The sequence below is a fragment of the Trichomycterus rosablanca genome, chromosome 7 (genome assembly GCF_030014385.1).
Source record: "Trichomycterus rosablanca isolate fTriRos1 chromosome 7, fTriRos1.hap1, whole genome shotgun sequence".
NCBI lineage: Eukaryota > Metazoa > Chordata > Actinopteri > Siluriformes > Trichomycteridae > Trichomycterus > Trichomycterus rosablanca.
In genome coordinates, this window is record NC_085994.1 from 19,878,154 (window position 1) to 19,898,090 (window position 19,937).

The 19,937-nt window shown below is 40.0% G+C and overlaps 1 protein-coding gene across 1 annotated transcript in view; it reads left to right on the forward strand.

Moving 5' to 3' along the window:
• The window catches only part of dab2ipa (DAB2 interacting protein a), a 195,796-nt gene extending 179,865 nt beyond the window's left edge, over positions 1-15,931 (forward strand). Inside the window, exons 12-16 of the mRNA XM_062998485.1 lie at positions 1,296-2,178; positions 5,519-5,671; positions 11,138-11,340; positions 12,044-12,131; positions 15,634-15,931. Coding sequence (XP_062854555.1) covers positions 1,296-2,178; positions 5,519-5,671; positions 11,138-11,340; positions 12,044-12,131; positions 15,634-15,801 — 1,495 coding nt within the window. The 3' untranslated portion in view covers positions 15,802-15,931. The remainder of the gene's footprint in view (positions 1-1,295; positions 2,179-5,518; positions 5,672-11,137; positions 11,341-12,043; positions 12,132-15,633) is intronic.
• Positions 15,932-19,937: the final 4,006 nt, after the last annotated feature.

The following is a 19,937-nucleotide window of genomic DNA, read 5'->3' on the forward strand; positions in this document are numbered from 1 at the left end:
TACACTCACTGTCCATTTTATCAGCTCCACTTACCATATAGGAGCACTTTGTAGTTCTACAACTACTGACTGTAGTCCATCTGTTTCTCTGCATGCTTTGTTAGCCCCCTTTCATGCTGTTCTTCAATGTTCAGGACTCTCCCAGGACCACTACAGAGCAGGTATTATTTAGGTGGTGGATCATTCTCAGCACTGCAGTGACACTGACATGGTGGTGGTGTGTTAGTGTGTGTTGTGCTGGTATGAGTGGATCAGACACAGAAGCACTGATTTTAAACACATCACTGTCACTGTTGGACTGGGAATAGTCCACCAACCAAAAACATCCAGCCAACAGTGCCCTGTGGGCAGCTTCCTGTGACCACTAGAAGATGACCAACTCAAACAGCAGCAATAGATGAGTGATCGTCTCCGACTTTACATCTACAAGGTGGACCAGCTAGGTAGGAGTGTCTAATAGAGTGGACAGTGAGTGGACACGGTATTTAAAAACTCCAGCAGCACTGCTGTGTCTGATCCACTCATATCAGCACAACACACACTAACACACCACCACCATGTCATTGTCACTGCAGTGCTGAGACTGATCCACCACCTAAATAATACCTGCACTGTGGTGGCCCTGGCCATTGAAGAACAGGGTGAAAGCAGGCTAAAATGATATGTAGAGAAACAGATGGACTACAGTCAGTAATTGTACAACTACAAAGTGCTTCTATATATATGGTAAGTGGAGCTGATAAAATGGACAGTAAGCATAGAAACAAGGAGGTGGTTTTAATGTTATGGCTCAGTGAACCTATTATTGTACATAGCTGGGTGCAGGATAAATTACAAGTTTAGTAACTGTTGCATGGGTGGGTGGATGGATGGATGGATCGATTGGTAAAAGTGTGAGTGGATGGATGGATGAATGGGTGAATGGATGGATGAATGGGTAGATGTGTGGCTGAATGGATGGATGAGTGGATGGATGGGTGGACGGATGAATGGCTGGATGGATGAATGGCTGGATGGATGAAGTTTTTAATAAAATAATAATAATAATAGAATAATCTTAACAAAGGGTTAAATGGGATCTACTGATAATCGGATGGATCAGTTTAGGAGGTTGTTTAGAAAGATGATCAGTGGTTAGATGCTAAGTAATTTGCTGTATCTCGATGTGGGTGTGTATCACCACCTGCACTATAAATAAATTCACATTAGCCATCAATCCATGTGCATGTATTAACACTCTAATTAACGCACTCAGCCAAATAATGAGCTGACTTTATTCATTCATTCATTTTCAGGTTGGTGGATTTCACACGGCTGCCATCCCCAACCCCCGAAAACAAAGACTTATTTTTTGTGACGCGGGGTTCGACAGTCCAGGCATCTCCAGCTCGCAGCTCGAGCTACTCAGAAGCCAACGAGCCAGACATGCAAATCTCCAACGGCAACAAGAGTCTGTCCATGGTGGACCTGCAGGACAACCGGAGTGTAGAAAGCACAGCCAATACAACCTCCAGTGACCCCACTAATGACAGCCAGAGCTCAGCAGCATGGAGCACTCGCACCATGAAAGGCAGCGCAGTTGCAGGACCCACCCTCAGAAAGACAGCTCAGACACCCTCTACGACGTGCATAGAGAGCGCTCCAGGACGACCTCAACTTCTGGCCCCGCTGTCCTTTCAGAACCCTGTGTACCAGATGGCAGCTTCTATGCCGGTATCACCACGAGGTGCTGGTGACTCAGGTTCAGAATGCCAAAGCTCAGTTGGCTCTCAGAGCAACACAGAAGAAGCTGGAAATGTAGGAATCAAACCCACATTCATCACCCAAGCCAATGTGGGCACATCAGTCGGAGGAAATACCAACGACGATTTATCAAGACGCTCTGGCGATTTCACACGAAGGCAGATGTCTCTTACTGAGGCGCAGCACCAATCCAACGTACCGAGACAGAACAGTTCCGGCCCACAGAGACGGATCGACCAACCTCCACCTGCGGTCACCCGAGGACGCACTCCGCCCAGCATGCTCAACACCGCCCCATACCCGAGGCCCTCCAGCGGTAGCATGATGTCATCATCATCACCAGATTGGCCCACCAATGGTGCCAGACTAAGACAGCAGTCCTCCTCTTCCAAAGGAGACAGTCCTGAGATCAAACAGCGCACCTTACACAAACAGGTAAAAACGGCATTTTTCATTCTTATACAGTGGTACTCAAAATTTTTGAAACTCAACGCCCTTTATTGAGAAATTTGTACCCTTAAACTTGATGTATGTGCGACTGTCGCTTTGTTCTGCGCTTGGCTTGAGCGGTGCAGTAAGACGTCATCATAGTGCGAATATGATCTGCATTTGTGTGGAATAACCGTCGAATTCACTCTGAAAGCTCCACATGTGTCTGTGTTTAGATGTATTTTCCTCACTGTTTCACTTTTAAACTTGTGTTATAGCTCGGGCATTAACAGGTTTCCGAATACATCCTTATGGGAAAAAATACCTTCAAACTCAATGCCTTTTAAACTCGACGCCACTTGCAGAACCAACTGATGTCGAGTTTCAAGGTACCACTGTACTAAATTTGTACGTACAGCTTATACATGCAGTTACTACGAATTGCAATTGCAAAATTACTGTTTTTTCAGCTAGTATTCATGCCCGTTTTGAAGTTACAAATTGGCACTGTATTGGGTTTGCAATTTCTAAAGAAATAAGTTAAAATCTTAAATGTGGGTTAGTATTAATAAATAAATCACATTATATGTTTTTCTGACAGTAATTCTCCTATAAGCTGAGTATTTGGTGGCTGTGTTTCCTTTATTGAGTGATGTGATATTTATTTTACTTAACTACTGATGGAAATGCCAAATTTTGCTACAAATAACACTAACTACTCATTAGACAAAAATGTGACCAGGCTTTAGACATTACTCAACAAGTGGTGTTTCAGATGCTTTAAAGGATAAATTATTCTTTCAGCACCCCCTGTTAGGGGTCACCATAGTGGATCATTTAGTGGACACATATTTGAATTGGCATATTTTTTTAAGTTAGATTCCCTTTACTCCTTTTTATCCGAGCTTGGGGAAGGCACTGAGGGTCAGCCCCGGTTTTGGACTGCTTAGCTTGGGGGGCAGTAAAACATAATGGGTGGGCATGTTGTTAGTCATTTTTTTTTACACTGGCAAGTTCGGTTAATTGTTTTTTAAATCAGAAAACGATGCATTATAGGTTTTTCTCTTCTAACTAGCAGCTAACTGCTAATAAAATAATTTTTTAAATATTAAAAGTAAGTAATATTAAGCAACGAATCACCACGTTAAGCCAACTTTACAATGTGGAAGTTAGTTTAAACTTTAAGAAGTGTTTTAAATTGCCCTGATATGTAATCGCCTCTCCTGTTCACACTGACAGAGTTGGGGGGGGGGGGGGGGGCATACCTCTGCAGGTTGATGTAGACAGAAACTAAACTGAAATATAATGTACTAAATGATTTATACTGTAAAAGGCTGGGAGGTTTAGTAACAGTGAATTTCAGGTTTTGCCTATTTTTACACTTCCTTTGAGAGCTGATTATTGTTTGTTTTTCTTGATTTTGGAACCACATAATGCCTTTTCAGTTTATTCCAGTGTGGCAGTCAACTCACAGCTGGATGGTGGCAGAAGAAAGTAAACTGTCTAACCCAGAATCGATAAACACAGTGATTAAAAGATCTGCAAGAGCAGTTTTTCTCAAATTTGACAAAATGAATCTTCATTAAAAATTGATCAAGTATTTAATGGCTAGCCCAAAGTGTTGCTGTCACCTTGAGAAGTTTTAAGACATCGAAAGCCTCTCTGTCTCCTGACTGTAAGCTTGCAGAGCTTGCATTGGAAGGAACGTGCTCAGAGGCTTAGCCAAATTGTTATAGTGAACAAACAAACAGAATGTTAATCAAACAGGCAGCCCGAAGGCGAAGCAATTAGCATGATTAGTTCTAAATGGTTTTCAGTTTACTTTGTAGAGTTAATCTTGCTGTGTTCTGAGAGAATACTGCCTTAAATCTATTTATGCTGGAGAGGAAAGAAATGTAGAATGCTGAACTGAACTCTACTCACTTCAGCTCTTTTACAGTTAAATCTTATGACTTAGTTTTACTGGTGATGTTTTGCATTTTCATCATGCACACTTGCCAAGTTTATTTACTCTTGTAAGGAACGTACAGAGACATGCATCTTTCTCAAATCAATTAGTCTGCCTTCCAAAAGACATTTTGGCTTTAAAATTTGGAGATGCAGGGTGGCACAGTGGCTCAGTGGTTTAGTGGGTAGCAGTCCCCTCACAGCAAGAAGGTCCTGGGTTTAATTCCCAGGTGGAGTGGTCTGAGTCTTTTCTGTGTGGAATTTGCATGTTCTCCCAATGTCTGCATGAGTTTCCTCTGGGAGCTCATGTTTCCTTCCACAGTCCAAAGACATGGAGTCAGGTTAACTGGAACTACTAAAATTTCCCTGTGAGTGTTTGCCCTGTGATGGACTTGCCACCTGTCCATGGTGTTTCCTACCTGGTGAATTGTAGCCACTGCGACCCTGAATAGGATTAAGCAGTGGTAAAACAAACGAATGAATTAATGAATGTTTTCATTACAAATAATATAACCTGCATAACAATTTGAGTAAAAGAAAAAAAGTTAATTTCAGAACTTCTAAGTACAAATATTTGTCACTACGGAAATGCCCTGTGGCACAATGGATTGGTGACCTGTCTGGGTGAATTTGGTCAAGGTACTTCGTTTAGTTTTTCTAAATATTTGGCTATAATAGTTACAGGATAATCTACATCAGAAGGTTTTTTCCTGCCACAGCCATTAGCAAGGGTCATGTTTTTGTTTGTGAGCAGTAAAGATTGAGGTGCAGTAAACGCCTTTTAATGGTAGGCCAATAACATAAGGGAGAATGTAAACACACCACGACACCATAATCAATTAAAACGAATTTGGAATATGTCTAACAAGCTTTTGGTCAGGTGTCCACATACTTTTGGCCAACAAAATATGAGTGTACTCACCTTCTTAAATTCTCTACCGGTTAAACTAGTTTCAAGCTGATTTAGCTAGTAGCCATCTTGATAAAACTAGTAATTACTGGTAGAAAGCTGATCAGAGATGATAGCTAGCCAACCTAATATCTGTAGCTGGTCTGACCAGCAAATGCAGATCAAAGGGGGTCATACCAGCTACCAGCTGCCAAACCACATGCCAAGTTGGTCATGCCAAGCTACTACAGGAGCAGGTTAGAAGGTTAAGCTGGACACTTGGGTGGCACAGCAGTATGTTACACCAGCCCACCACTGTTGAGACCTAGGGTTAAGTCTTCGTGTTGCTACCGGCCTGATCACACTACAGACATGATTAGCCATGTATGAGAGGGGAAACCTCTGGTATGAATGGAAATTTTTTAACTGGTTTTGACCAAGTAAATTGTTATTTTCGTGTTTTCATGTAAACTGAGAAAGTAATTAAAATTGTATCTGGTTTGTAAACAGGCGCCATCTCCAGTGAATCCCAGCGCTCTGGATCGCACCGCTGCCTGGTTGCTAAATATGAATGTGCAGTATCTGGAGCAGGAGGGAATTGACCCAGATTCCAAACACAGAGAAGATCTGCCCAATAAGGATGATCTCAACCAGACTGAAAAGGTAACCTTCTCCACAAACAACTCACTGAACTTATGTAAATAGTGTACCATGATGGCTGTAGGGGTCCAAAGTGCTAATGAGGTGAGAGTGGACAGGAGAATTTAACAGTAAAAGTGTAACCTTAAAATCAGTTGATTGTGAGTTTGAATCTCTAAGATGCCAGATCCATCCTAGTGCAAATGAGAAAGAGCATAGCAGACATTACTGAGTAATTAGCCTTAGTGTTAGCTCATAAATATGAAACATTGAAGTGATAAACCAAACATGATGTTTTAATCTCTAAGCAACTGAGAACCTGCCATCCAGTCTTCTTTTTGCACAGTTTGTGTTCTAACAGCAAGACATTGCCTTTGCTGTATGCATGCAGAACCACAAGATGAATATTCTTGTCCTAATGTCTTCTAAATTTAGTTCTTGTCAATTTCTACCCACTTGCTGAGTCACCCAGTTCCATGACAATTACCAGTTCTAGAGGATGACAGCTGATAACTGTCATCATCTGCATTTTCATTCGCTATTCATGATGGAAAGTCTTTACTCTGGTGAAAGTGAATCCTCTTGCAACTTGATTATAATTTTTTTTTTTTTTTTACTCCTAAGCTTAGACTTTGGGAAGTAGCATTGGAAATCTTGTTGGTGGACTGAGTAGCTGGTTGGCTGACCGTGGTCACAGGTCTCCCTTTCTTTAGTTTTAGTCCGGTTCATCTGCGCCTTGGGTCCTGTTTTGTCTCTCTCGTACCAGCCCACCCCATTACAGACTAATACAGAATTCATTCTAAGCTGCTGAAGGGTAACAACCATGCCCAGGGGCCCATCGGTGCCAGCTTGGTGCCTAATTAGCAAAAATATTGCAGTTCAATTTATATTCTTCTATCCTAGTTTTTTAAAGCCCATCCTAAAAAAAAGCAAAAAAACAATGCTTTAGCTAACAAACATATGCCATTCTTCCCAACCACAGAACAGGGCATGTTATGCTCTTCTAAGTGGCTATGGCATTGTTATTAAACTGTGAATGCTTAACTGTGGCTTTTAATACAATTTATTGTAGAACACAAAATTGTTTCATTGTAATTCTAAATGTTTTTAAAATTACTTTTAGAATTCAAAATAGGAATAAGGATTTTTTATTAATCCTACTGGTATTTACCTGTCCTTTATTAATATACACAACACAACCATATCACTGTAACAGAACCAGTTCACTGCTTGTAGTGCAAAGCATATGGTTCCTAGTTTCTTTAATACCTTATACATTTTATAATGAAACCTAAACATCTGACATTTCCATGTCAAACTGTTTATACACCAATCAAGAACCAATCAGGCAAAAAGTAATGTAAACAAACAAGCTGCTCCAGTAGTTAAAGGCACTGGTTTAATAGAACCACACTGGGAAATAAAACCTTTTTTATGCATTTAATATATTTATCTGTCTTAATAGTTGTGTGTTGGTGGGGGGAGTGTTTTTTATTTGATTACAGGTTTAGCAGATGCTGGTTAGCACTGAAAGTCATGTGGTATGATATGTAAACACTAGTTTTATATGGTATAAAATCAAAGCACATTCACTAACATTGAAATCTACACATTTGGAAGAAGCTCTTATGCAGAGTGACCTGTATAACGGGTCGATTATCTTTATCCAGCGTTTTTTCGCAGCAAAAATTTTTAGTTCGGCCCGTTCCAACAACAAGCAAACTACAGTTCCCAAAAGCCACCGCGCTGATTAGCGCTAACTTGCAGCACCTGCGAGTTTCCTATTCAAGAAAACCCAGAGCCTTACTCTGTTCCGAGTCAAACTCAGTTGGTAGAGTAGTTGGCAGGTGTACGTTTGCTTGCTCCCTGCTTTATTTAGAAAAGTGCTCTTCACGTTATAGTTAAAAAGAAAGTAGCACTGCTGCTTTGGGAAGCCTTTACTCTGGTGAAAGTGAATCCTTTCGCGAGTCGATTCCTCACCTTAACGATTATATTCTCTTTTTTCCTCTTCAGTTTAGACTGTGGGAATTAGCATTCAGGATCTCGGCTTGTGTGTCAGCTGATTGATGGACTGAGTAACTGGTTGGCTGACCGTGGTCGCGGGCCTCCCTATCCTTAGTTTTAGTCCGGTTCATCTGCGCCTTGGGTCTTGTTTCATCTCTCTAGTACCAGCCCATCCCATCCCATCCCATTATAGACTTGTAACTGATACAGAATCTATTCTAAGCTACTGAAGGGTAACAACCATGCTCAGGGGCCCATCAGTGCCAGCTTGGTGCCTAATTTGATTTATATTCTTGTATCCTAGTTTTGTGCCGGATTGTTGTCTGCGAAGTCAAAAATTTACCAATAAATCAACTGTTCAAAGTTGGATTTTATATCTATTAATGTGAATGATGTGCAAAAGTTAGTTTACCCCTTTAATGCCACTGTAATACCAGTTACAACACCCTAATGACAGCTTTTCTTGTCTAAATGGAAAGCATTTTAGTTTATGTAATTTCACCTAGAAGATGTTAATATCATGTTTTATTGATTGGCTTTGCAGAGTAGCCTCAAATATAGTCAGTATGTTTCTCAAATCCAGAAACATGTGAGCCTAGTTTTTCATAAGTAGCTTTGGAGCTCAGTAATCTTAGAGCAAGAATGCAGAATGTTTGAGTCCTAAGCTTATTTTATTTGGACATTATTCAGATGGGTAATAAGTGCTGGTCACTGGTTATTTAGCCTTTAGTACTTGCTAAACTCAGTCTCAACAATCAAAGTTTCAGATTTCTGCCATTCTGTGTCTAGTAGCACTGTATGCATAAGCACAAACCGAATGGATAGATCCATAGATCTTTTTTTTTCTTGTTCAAAAATGGATGTGTCAAGTGATTTACACTGATAGACTACTAGTTCTATCATATGGTAGTGTAGTGTCATCCCTTCACAGCTTTAATTATTTCCTGCATTTAGCTTCTATTCAACAGTACTTGGCACACATAATGAAAAGAACGTACAGTGGGGAAAATACAGTAAGTATTTGATCCCCTGCTGATTTTGTAAGTTTACCCCCTTACAAAGACTTGAACAGTCCTTAAATAAAGGTTATAAATTAATTTGTATTTAATTAAGGGAAATAAGTATTTGATCCCCTACCAACCAGCAAGAATTCTGACCCCCACAGACCGGTTATTACACAAATTATTATTACAAATTAGTCCTGTCCCTGTATAAAAGACACCTGTCACAGAATCAGTTTCTTCCATTCAAATCTCTCGACCACCATGGGCAAGACCAAAGAGCTATCAAAGGACGTCAGGGACAAGATTGTAGACCTGCACAAGGCTGGAATGGGCTACAAGACCATCAGCAAGACGCTTGGTGAGAAAGAGACCACTGTTGGCGCGATAATTCGAAAATGGAAGAAATACAAGATCACAGTTAATCGCCCTCGCTCTGGAGCTCCATGCAAGATCTCACCTGGTGGGGTAAGAATGATTCTGAGAAAGGTGAGGTCAGCCCAGAATTACACGGGAGGAGCTTGTCAATGATCTCAAGGGAGCTGGGAGCACAGTCACCAAGAAAACCATTAGTAACACACTTCGCCGTAATGGATTGAGATCCTGCAGTGCCCGCAAAGTCCCTCTGCTCAAGAAGGCTCATGTACAGGCCCGTCTGAAGTTTGCCAGTGAACACCTGAATGATTCAGAGAAAGCTTGGGAGAATGTGATATGGTCAGATGAGACCAAAATTGAGCTCTTTGGCATCAACTCCACTCGCCGTGTTTGGAGGCAGAGAAATGCCCGGTGGGGATGGTGTTCTTGGGGTCATATCCAGCATTTCTCTGCTCCCAGCTCCCTTGAGATCATTGACAAGCTCCTCCCGTGTAATTCTGTACTGACCTCACCTTTCTCAGAATCATTCTTACCCCACCAAGTGAGATCTTGCATGGAGCTCCAGAGTGAGGGTGATTGACTGTGATCTTGTATTTCTTTCATTTTCGAATTATCGCGCCAACAGTGGTCTCTTTCTCACCAAGCTTCTTGCTGATGGTCTTGTAGCCCATTCCAGCCTTGTGCAGGTCTACAATCTTGTCCCTGATGTCCTTTGATAGCTCTTTGGTCTTGCCAATGGTGGTCGAGAGATTTGAATGGAAGAAACTGATTCTGTGACAGGTGTCTTTTATACAGGGACAGGACTAATTTGTGTGCCTCATGGGCACATAACCGGTATGTGGGGGTCAGAATTCTTGCTGGTTGGTAGGGGATCAAATACTTATTTCCCTTAATTAAATAGAAATTAATTTATAACATTTATTTAAAGTTTTTTTTCTGGATTTTTTGTTGATATTCTGTCTCTCTCTGTTAAAATAAACCTTCCATAAAAATTATAGACTGTTTAAGGGGGTAAACTTACAAAATCAGCAGGGGAACAAATACTTATTTTCCCCACTGTATATAAATGTTCTATTTCTCTTTTCCTTTATTAAAATATCAAAATGTTTTTCAACCTATGTATGAAATAATCATACAGAAGACTGTACACATTTACATAATTAAGCTTACGTTTGGCCATGTGACTGTGATTTAGATGATTATATGCAGATAATCTCAAGGCATTTCCAAGCCAGCTGTAGAATAGATCTGGGATTTGGGTCAGCTCTGTGGACTGCATCCATTTGGATATGCCTCCAGTGAAAGACAGCCAGGGTGCATCCATGTTTGGTATGACCAAGAAACTTTGATTGGCTTATCTTGGTTTAACTGGCTCCTTGTTTTGTCAGTAATATTAAGCCCAGCCTTATGGCAATAGAACCTTGTTTTTTCTTTGGGTCATTACTAACAGCTCATTGGTAAAAACAGTAACAAAAGTACGGATAGAAATTCTGATGTGTCAACAGATTATACCTGAGGGTAGCAAGCCACTATTTCCCAGCAAAGAACCCAGAGGCCTAGAAATTGAAGGTGCTGAATGTCATCCCAGCCACATTATACAAAGTTGTGAAATGTTCAAATAGATTCTGATAGAATTATTCATTTAGAAGAAGCAAGGAGATAATAATCAATAATCCATATATAAGCTTTAGTCCATATTGTTCCAGTTAATTAAGTCAAGTCATTTATTTGTATAGCACTGTTTACAGTAGACATTGTCTCAAAGCAACTTTACAGAATCCAGGAACAACAGACCAAAAACTACTGTTGAGCAAGCCAGGGGCGGCAGTGGTAAGAAAAAGCTCCTAAAATTACAGGAAGAACCTTTGAGAGGAACCAGAATCAGCAGGGACCCCTATCCTCCCTGGGTGGCCTGGAGAATAATTTAAATGAATAAGATTTACACAAATCATACATACACAAAATTAATTTAAACTTAAAGTTATAATTAGCAAAAAGAATAAACAAGTGATTACAGTTCTTCATCATTCAGTCCAGTCTGTAATAAAGCATTTAGTGAGTGGACATTTTGGTGCAAATGTAATTAAGACGTATTGTCTATTTTATTCAGTATCATCAGGAGATGAGTATACTGCAGGAGCGCCTGAGACTGGCGATGAAGAAGCTTGAGGAGTATGAAGCACGTCTGCAGGTGCAGGATGATGATACGCAGAAGATGCTGCTGGAGTATCAGGCGCGACTGGAGGATGCAGAGGACCGCCTGCGCAGGCAGCAGGAGGATAAAGAGCTGCAGATGAAAAGCATCATCACCAGGTGATCAAGAAGCACATCATGGCTGTGAATTAATTTATACTGTGTAGCTTAGTAAAGCTGTACTGGTGGTTTGTGCCAAAATACACTACTTTCACTAGACTATAGTGAAACCTTGATTTAACGGACTAAAAGGGGGGAGCACTGGTTCGTAAAATGCGATTGTTCAAAACAGCAAGCAATGTGCAGCTAAACATGCACATATAATCAACAATAAAATAAACAACATAAATAGATATGTAAATATGAAATGTAAAACATAAAAATAAATATTAAAGTTGGTGTACTGTACTACTAGGAAGAAATTTCAAATTTCATACATAACCATATTCCTCACATCTGCAAGTCACACAAACACAGAGAAAAAGGCGAGAACAAAGCAAGCCTCCCAGCAAAACAAAGCCTATCACTCATGTAAACAGAGAGACGTGCACCCGTTAGTGGACACTTACTAAACTACTGGTCTTGCTACACTTCTTGCAGGAATTTTAAACAGATTTTACACTTCTTGCGGGAATTTTAAATCGGAGCAGATAATTAGTTTTTCAGATTTTGTCTGTTAAATCCGAAATCCTTGAAATAGAGGTCAGTAAAATCGAAGTTTCACTGTAGTTTCAAAAGAATGTAGCATTGTAGTTACATTTTGAATTTAGCTTAAGGCTTTAGGCTATTTTTTTTTAACAATTTACACCTTTATGCATTACAGGCTAATGTCAGTGGAAGAGGAGTTAAAGAAGGATCATGCAGATATGCAGGCCATTGTCGACTCCAAACAAAAGATTATTGATGCCCAGGTGAGTGCCAAACATCAATGACTATTATTAACATGATTAATTCATTATTTAGTATTTATGTAGATCAAAGCTTACAGTATTTCTGCATCACTATACAGTAGACCCTTGAGTTACGAACGGTTTACCATACGAACATTTTGGGTTACGAACGATCTTTTTCAACTTAACGTATGAAAAAATTTCAGATTACGAACCGAAATTTGCGAAACACGTGATGTTACGAACAAGTTGACTCCGACCGTCTCTCTCTCTCTATATATATACAATGAGCGAACATTCGGAGAGCGGACGGTGTTTTTTCGGTGTTTTCTTAATATTTTGTAAAATTCTATATTAAAATGGCCCCAAAGAATGTGCAGAGAAAGCGTAGTGGTGAGAAAATGAACAAATCTATTACTATTATTCTGTTACTATTTGTTGTTGTATAATTGCTCCTGCCAGTAGCTGTCACTGTGATTCAGACAGAGGGGGCAGTGAGTGAGAGAGAAGAAGGAAGTTATTTTTTCATGCAATTAAACCTACAAAATACAACACTATTGAAATAAAGTGTCCTTGGGTGTCATGAAAGGTGCTTTTCAAATAAAATTGTATTATTATTATTATTATTATTATTATTATTATTATAAAGCAGGAAATAATAGAGAAATATGAGAGTTATTGTTGTTTCTGATAGATACATTTCATAAAAAAAGAAGGAAATTCATTATGGTGTATGGTACAGCACACATACTGTACTGAAATGTGATGTGTGTTTTATGTACAGTACTACTGTGTATTGTTGTTTATTATTGTTTATTACAGAAATGTCTATTCTATAATTTAAGATTAAGGGAAAATATACTTGTATTTATTACAAAAAAGACCATTTAAGACATTAGAGGTTAGGTCAGGGGGTGGTTTTGGAGGTCTGGCACAGATGAATTCTATTTACATTATTTCTTATGGGAAAAATAGGTTTAACGTACGAACATTTTGACTTATGAACAGCCCTTCGGAACCAATTAAATTCGTAAGTCAAGGGTCTACTGGATCAAGTGAAACAAGCATTTTATGGCAGAAAACGAATTACTTTCATAAAACATTACTGCCCCCTGGTGTTTTATATAAAAATCACATCAAGAAAAAGCGTGTCCTTTAATGTGTTTCAAAAACGTGACAAGGCAAAATGCAGCAATAGGAAGTTACAATGTTTTCTTGTATTCCTGTTTTAACATTCTTCCTGCTCATTGCCATGGCAAACTATCTGTGTGATTTGTTCTAATGTCTGTTTCTATGCCCTGTCAACGCCCCTGTTCTGCGATTTCTTTCTTTCTTCATTCTCAACACCTTACATCAATACTTTTTTTGTCCTGTAAGAGGTATTGTAGCATCCTACTAGGGCTGGGCAGTATGACCAAACATTTTTATCACAGTACCGTCACAGGTTCTGACGGTTTCACGGTATATCACAGTATGTGTCTCTTTAACAAATAAAACGACGTTTGCAAACTCCAATGTACAACTTGACCATTGTCTGTTGTAGAAAAGTGGACGACTTTAAATATCTCCGCTTCCATCATTGCTCTGAAAGCTTCTTTCTCGACTGTCTATAGAGGAATCATGTCCTTGCATAGGTGCATTATTACTGCGTTTGTGATGTCGCTCCACCGTTTGTTTTTTTGCAACATCCGTGGCTCAACAAACCGTACAGTATGTATGTAAGTCGAAAACAAAAAAAAACTTCTAAACTGCCGACACAGCTCATTTCTTTGGCAGGTTCTTCCAGTTCATATTTGGTCTTCCTCTCTTCATCCTCCATCTGTTTATTTTCACCATATCTGTTTTTTTCACCATATCGACAATGCTCCATATTGCTTTTAGCGGTAAACGATATTATATGATTTGAAGCCTACAGCTGTTAAAAATTAACTGTGCTAGGGTATGGGGGTATATGAAAAATCCATACCGTATGAGGAATCAAAACTGGTATACCGAATGTACCGTCATACCGCCCAGCACTACATCCTACTATACATTACTGCGTGATAGCTTGAGTTTTGTCCTTGTTTGTTTACTAGTCATGTTTCTTGTACCTGTGTCCTGTTAGCTCATATTCTTTGGAACTTCTATTGTTTGACAAATCTACATGTGAACTGACATTTGCTGTGGACTGTGATGATTTATGGATTTGTCCCATTAAAATGATCGCTGATAGTATGCTAATGTCCCAACGGGATGCACCCAGAGTTTAATTTAGCATATTTCACATATTTGTTTAATTACACTTGTGTTGAAATGTAATTTCAGGTTTCAGAGCCTTAAGCAGTGCTCTAAGATTATTATTTTGTTCAGCTTTTGAGGAAATTTAATTAATTTAGTTTATTAATTAATTTCTTGTTTAATTAATTATAATTACTGCTCATTTATCAAAGCCATGACAAATGTAAAGCATGTTGTTTGTTCAGTACACATGCTTAACAAGCTTAACAGTTGAACTCATAAAGTTTTCATACACTTGTAGAGGTCAAAGTGTATGGACACATGAGCTTGTTGAACACCTTATTAAAAAAAATCACCTAAATCATCTAAAATCATGGGTGTTATTACAAAGTTTCAAAAACCTACTTTTATATCCAATGATGATACCCTCACCTGTTACCAATTGAACTTCTTATTGTGGAATGTTTCAAAACAGTGAAACTTTGATCAGGTTGGCCAGTCAAAGCAATAAAAGTCTTTTCTTAGTGCTTTTGTCAGTTAAATAAGAGTCAAGAGAATGAACAAGTCACTAAATCACAGACTATTCTAAAGTTTTGGTAGTCTCGGACTATATTATTTATTTATTTACTTGTTTGTTAATTTTTTATGTATTAATTTTCTTGTTTATTTATTATTATTATTATTATTGAAGTTTTTATCATCGTTATTATTATTATTTTTAGGAAATTAGGTTTGTAGTTTCAGCCATGGCAGGTTTTTTTTTGCATTTTTCCCATAATTTTCTTCACAATCTAGTCATATCCAATTACTGCATTTTTTCACCTGCACGAGGCGAGTTCATATGCAGATCAGCTTTGTGTACGGAGAGCCACACCCTGATCAACGCATTATTCCTCGACTCTGTGCAGGTGCCATCAACCAGCCAGCAGAGGTTGTAATTGCATCAGTTATGAGGTCCCTATTTGGCAGCCAATCGTTGATCATTTAGTCGCCTAGCCCAGCTGGATGGCAGAGCTGAGTTTCGAACCGACGAGTTCGAAATGTGAGCTCTAGTGTGCAAGCGTGTTTTGCCGCTGCGCCACCTGAGCGGCTCAACCATGGCAGTCTTGAGACTTCGCCTTAATGATTGCAACACATACAGTACTTTTTGTCCACTAAGTGCAGTGTTAGTTAATAACTGAATTCCAAATTTTGATTAGCTTAGGCTCTGTGTTCTTCCTTTAATGATACTGGATTTATGAACGTTTGTTTGTATCAGATAATTTATTAGCTATATGCTCTCTGTCTCTCTTTCTTTCTCCAGGAGAAAAGAATAGCCTCTCTAGATGCAGCTAATGCCCGCTTAATGAGTGCACTGTCTCAGTTAAAGGAGCGCTACAGTATGCAGACACGCAATGGCATCTCACCCACCAACCCCAGCAAACTGCAGATCACAGAGAATGGCGAATTTCGCAACACCAGCAACTGCTAGCAAGGATGCTAAACCCTGAAGGGTACAAGGGCTACGGGTAATAATCACAGTGGAAAACAAGCCACGCTGGCGTGATTAGAAAGACTCGCTCTCAGTGCAGGTGGATTTGCAGGAAGTGTGAAGTGTAAAATGCTGGCTTAAGATTTAATATGACTGATAAAACTGACTAAAAAGTCTTATTGGTTGTACGAGTGGTAGTACAAATAGCCAAAATTTGACATTTAGATTCAGAGGAGCTACATTTTTAGTAGACGTGATAACTTTTGTGTGCATCGCTGAGTTGTGTGTTTTATACGAAAAGGCTAAGCAAAGATGTCGAACTGGATAGTTCAAATTGTGTTCACAGACTTTCTCACAGCTACATTTATTTATGTGTGACTGAACCTAAAGCTGCAGTGCATTTGTTTTGTTGAAAAATGAAGTTTATTTTTATTTTCCATTTTATTTTCCCAGTCTAGTCATTTCCATTTGCCTGATTGTAATTTCTTACCTTCTGATCTATACGAGGAGAATCACAAACTAACACACGTCTCCTCCTAAAACATGTATCTCAATCAGTCAGCAAAGGTCACATTTGCAGCAGCAGTGAGGAACCTTATTGATGCCCTCCCTCAGTCACAGCTAAGTGTTTCTGTTTGAATGCCTGGCCAGGATGATAGTGCAGCTGAGATTCAAATTTAAATGCTTGACATATTATCACACACATTGTTGAGTTAAATTCAGTACAACTTAGGCCGCTCAGGTGGTGCAGCGATAAAAACACACGCTGGAACCAGAGCTGGGATCTCGAATACAACATATCGAATCTCAGCTCTGCCTGCCGGCTAAGGCTGAGCGGCCACATGAACAACGATTGGCCTGTTGTTCAGATATGGGCGGGACTAAGCCGGATGGGGTCTCTCTCCCATGACTGGTGCAATTACGACCTCTGCTGGCTGATTGATGGCACCTGCACAGAGATGAGAAAAGAGTGATGGCAGGGTGTCTATCTGTACACAACGCTGAGCTGCACTGCACTCAACAAAGTGTAGGTGATAAGATGCACACGGCATGCTGCCCACGTGTCGGAGGGGGCGTGGGTTAGATTCGTTCTCCTCAATCATAGCAGGGATCGGCATTGGTGAAGAGGAAGCATGACGCAATCGTGCAATTGGACACTCTAAAAGGGAGAAAAAGGGGAGAAAATGCATAAAAAAAAGTCAGAAAGTCGGGGCGCCCAGGTGGCAAAGTGGGATAATCCACTAGCACACCATCGCTGAGATTCTGACCCCCCAGAGTTTGAATGTCAGCTCTGCTACCGGTTGGCTGGGCACCCTCTAGCGGGCATAATTGGCAGTGCCTGCAGCAGACAAAATTGGCCATTTAAACTATCATACGTCTTCTCTCAATCAGTCAACAGAGATCACATTTGCAGCAGCAATGAGAACTTGTTGATGCCCTCCCTTAGTCACAGCCACGTGTGTCTGTTTGGATGCCTGTCCAGGATGATAGTGCAGCTGAGATTCAGACTTAAATGCTCGATTTATTAGCGTTGTTGGGTTAAATTTAGTATAACTTCTACGTTGGCGGGAAAAAAAGATTAAAAGGCTGAAGTTTAAAGTCAGTGAGTCGGGCGCCCAGGTGCCACGGTGGGATAATCCACTAGCACACCAGCGCTGAGATTCTGAACCCCCTGAGTTTGAATGTCATTTCTGCTTCCGGTTGGCTGGGCACCCTCTAGCGGGCATAATTGGCAGTGCCTGCAGCAGACAAAATTGGCCATTTAATGTCTGCCGTGTGGGTAAAAAGACTGGACTGTAAGTGGGTGTGGTCTTCGACGCTGTGTAAGGACCCTGGTTAGTAGCCCGAAGTCCGTGTGCGAATACTGGCCCCATGCGCGAATTCACCGAATGTGTGGGCAAATAAGAAGGGGTCTTGGACTGTGCACACGTCAGAGGGAGCGCAAGTGTGCCCTCCTCGGACATGACCGGAGTCTCCAGCAGCGGAAGACGAACTGACTATGCTAAATTGGGAGAAAAAGGGTAAAATGCATAGAGTTAGAGTCAGAAAGTCAGAGGTTTTATGTCCAAGGGAAACCTTTGTAGGAAACCTTGATGTTACAAAATGTCTGTTTTGTAAATTTAATACAGTAGCATGAGTCTACCACAGAGGTCTCCTGTTCCCCAAAAGTTATGTACTGCAGCTTTAACATGTTCCTGTGATACAAATGTATATATCATTATTTGTTAAAGCACTTTATTTAGGTGTTTTTTTTTATTAAGATGTTTTGGTAGGCCAAATTTGTATATACATGATCGTGTAAATCATTTCTGTTTTCTTACCTTTTTTTTTAAACCATACCAGAGCTAGCTGTAGCACAAGAATGTTTGGTAACACTTTCTATGAATCCTGTGTTTACAAAGCATTATTTATACATTTAAAACAATATAGCATATAAAACAGCATACATTGTATCATATAATGCCGTACATACACTGATCAGCCATAACATTAAAACCACCTCCTTGTTTCTACACTCACTGTCCATTTTATCAGCTCCACTTACCATATAGAAGCACTTTGTAGTTCTACAATTACTGACTGTAGTCCATCTATTTCTCTGCATGCTTTGTTAGCCCCCTTTTATGCTGTTCTTCGATGGTTAGGACTCTCCCAGGACCACCACAGAGCAGGTATTATTTAGGTCGTGGATGATTCTCAGCACTGCAGTGACACTGACATGGTGGTGGTGTGTTAGTGTGTGCTGTGCTGGTAAGAGTGGATCAGACACAGCAGTGCTGCTGGAGTTTTTTAAAAATACCATGTCCACTCACTGTCCACTTTATTAGACATTCCTACCTAGTTGCTCCACCTTGTAGATGTAAAGTCAGAGACGATCGCTCATCTATTGCTGCTGTTTGAGTTGGTCATCTTCAAGACCTTCATCAGTGGTCACAGGACGCTGCCCACAGGGCACTGTTGGCTGGATATTTTTGGTTGGTGGACTATTCTCAGTCCAGCAGTGACAGTGAGGTGTTTAAAAACTCCAGCAGCACTGCTGTGTCTGATCCACTCATACCAGCACAACACACACTAAGACACCACCACCTTGTCAGTGTTACTGCAGTGCTGAGAATGATCCACCACCTAAATAATACCTGCTCTGTAGTGGTCCTGGGAGAGTCCTGACAACTGAAGAACAGCATAAAAGGGGACTAACAAAGCATCCAGAGAAACAGGTGGACTACAGTCAGTAATTGTAGAACTACAAAGTGCTTCTATATGGTAAGTGAAGCCAATAAAATGGACAATGTGTGTAGAAACAAGGAGGTGCTTTTAATGTTATGGCTGATCGGTGTGCAATGCATACATTTAGCCATAGTTATGCTAACATTAGCATAATGCTTTTTAGTAGCTGTTTTGAGAGCATTTATACACTGAGGCTCTGGTATAGTATACTACATGGCCAACAGTATGTGAACACTTATACAAGTGCTTGTTAAGCTGATTTCAAAATAATAGGCATTAATATACAGTTGTTTCCCCTGCTATAAAACCATCCACTCTACTATAAAGGCTTTCCACAAAGGTTAAGTGTATGACTTCAGAGTCTTCTCTAAAGGTTCATTACGTGCTCTAGCATTAATATTTCCCTTTACTGGAAATAAGTAATCCGGTCCAAATAACCCAGAACAGCTATTTGTCCTGCCCCTATATACACTCTCTTGGCATCTACAAAAAACAAATTTGCCTGACTGCTTGAGTCCAGTTGTGGTGTGTTTTACGCCCCTCCAGCCAACGCTTGGCATTGTGTGTGGTTATTTTAAGAATATACACAGCCTTTTAACTTTTAAAACCCAGTCCATGAAGTTCTAATGAGCATATCTTGTGCTGATGTTGCCTCCAGTTAAAAAGTCTGAGGATGTACAGTTTGGATCCTATATGTGCTTCAGTATGGACACTCCTATTGTTTGAGAATTGTAGAAAAGGGCTTCATGGCTTTATAAGATGCTGCTGCTGCTCTTATACTATTTAAATTTGTTAAAAATTGGGCATCTTGTAATAAAGCTATTGATAAACAGTATGAGGTCAAGAATATGTGGATAAATAATCATGAGCTTGTTGGACATCCTGTTGTAAAACCATGACCTTTGCTG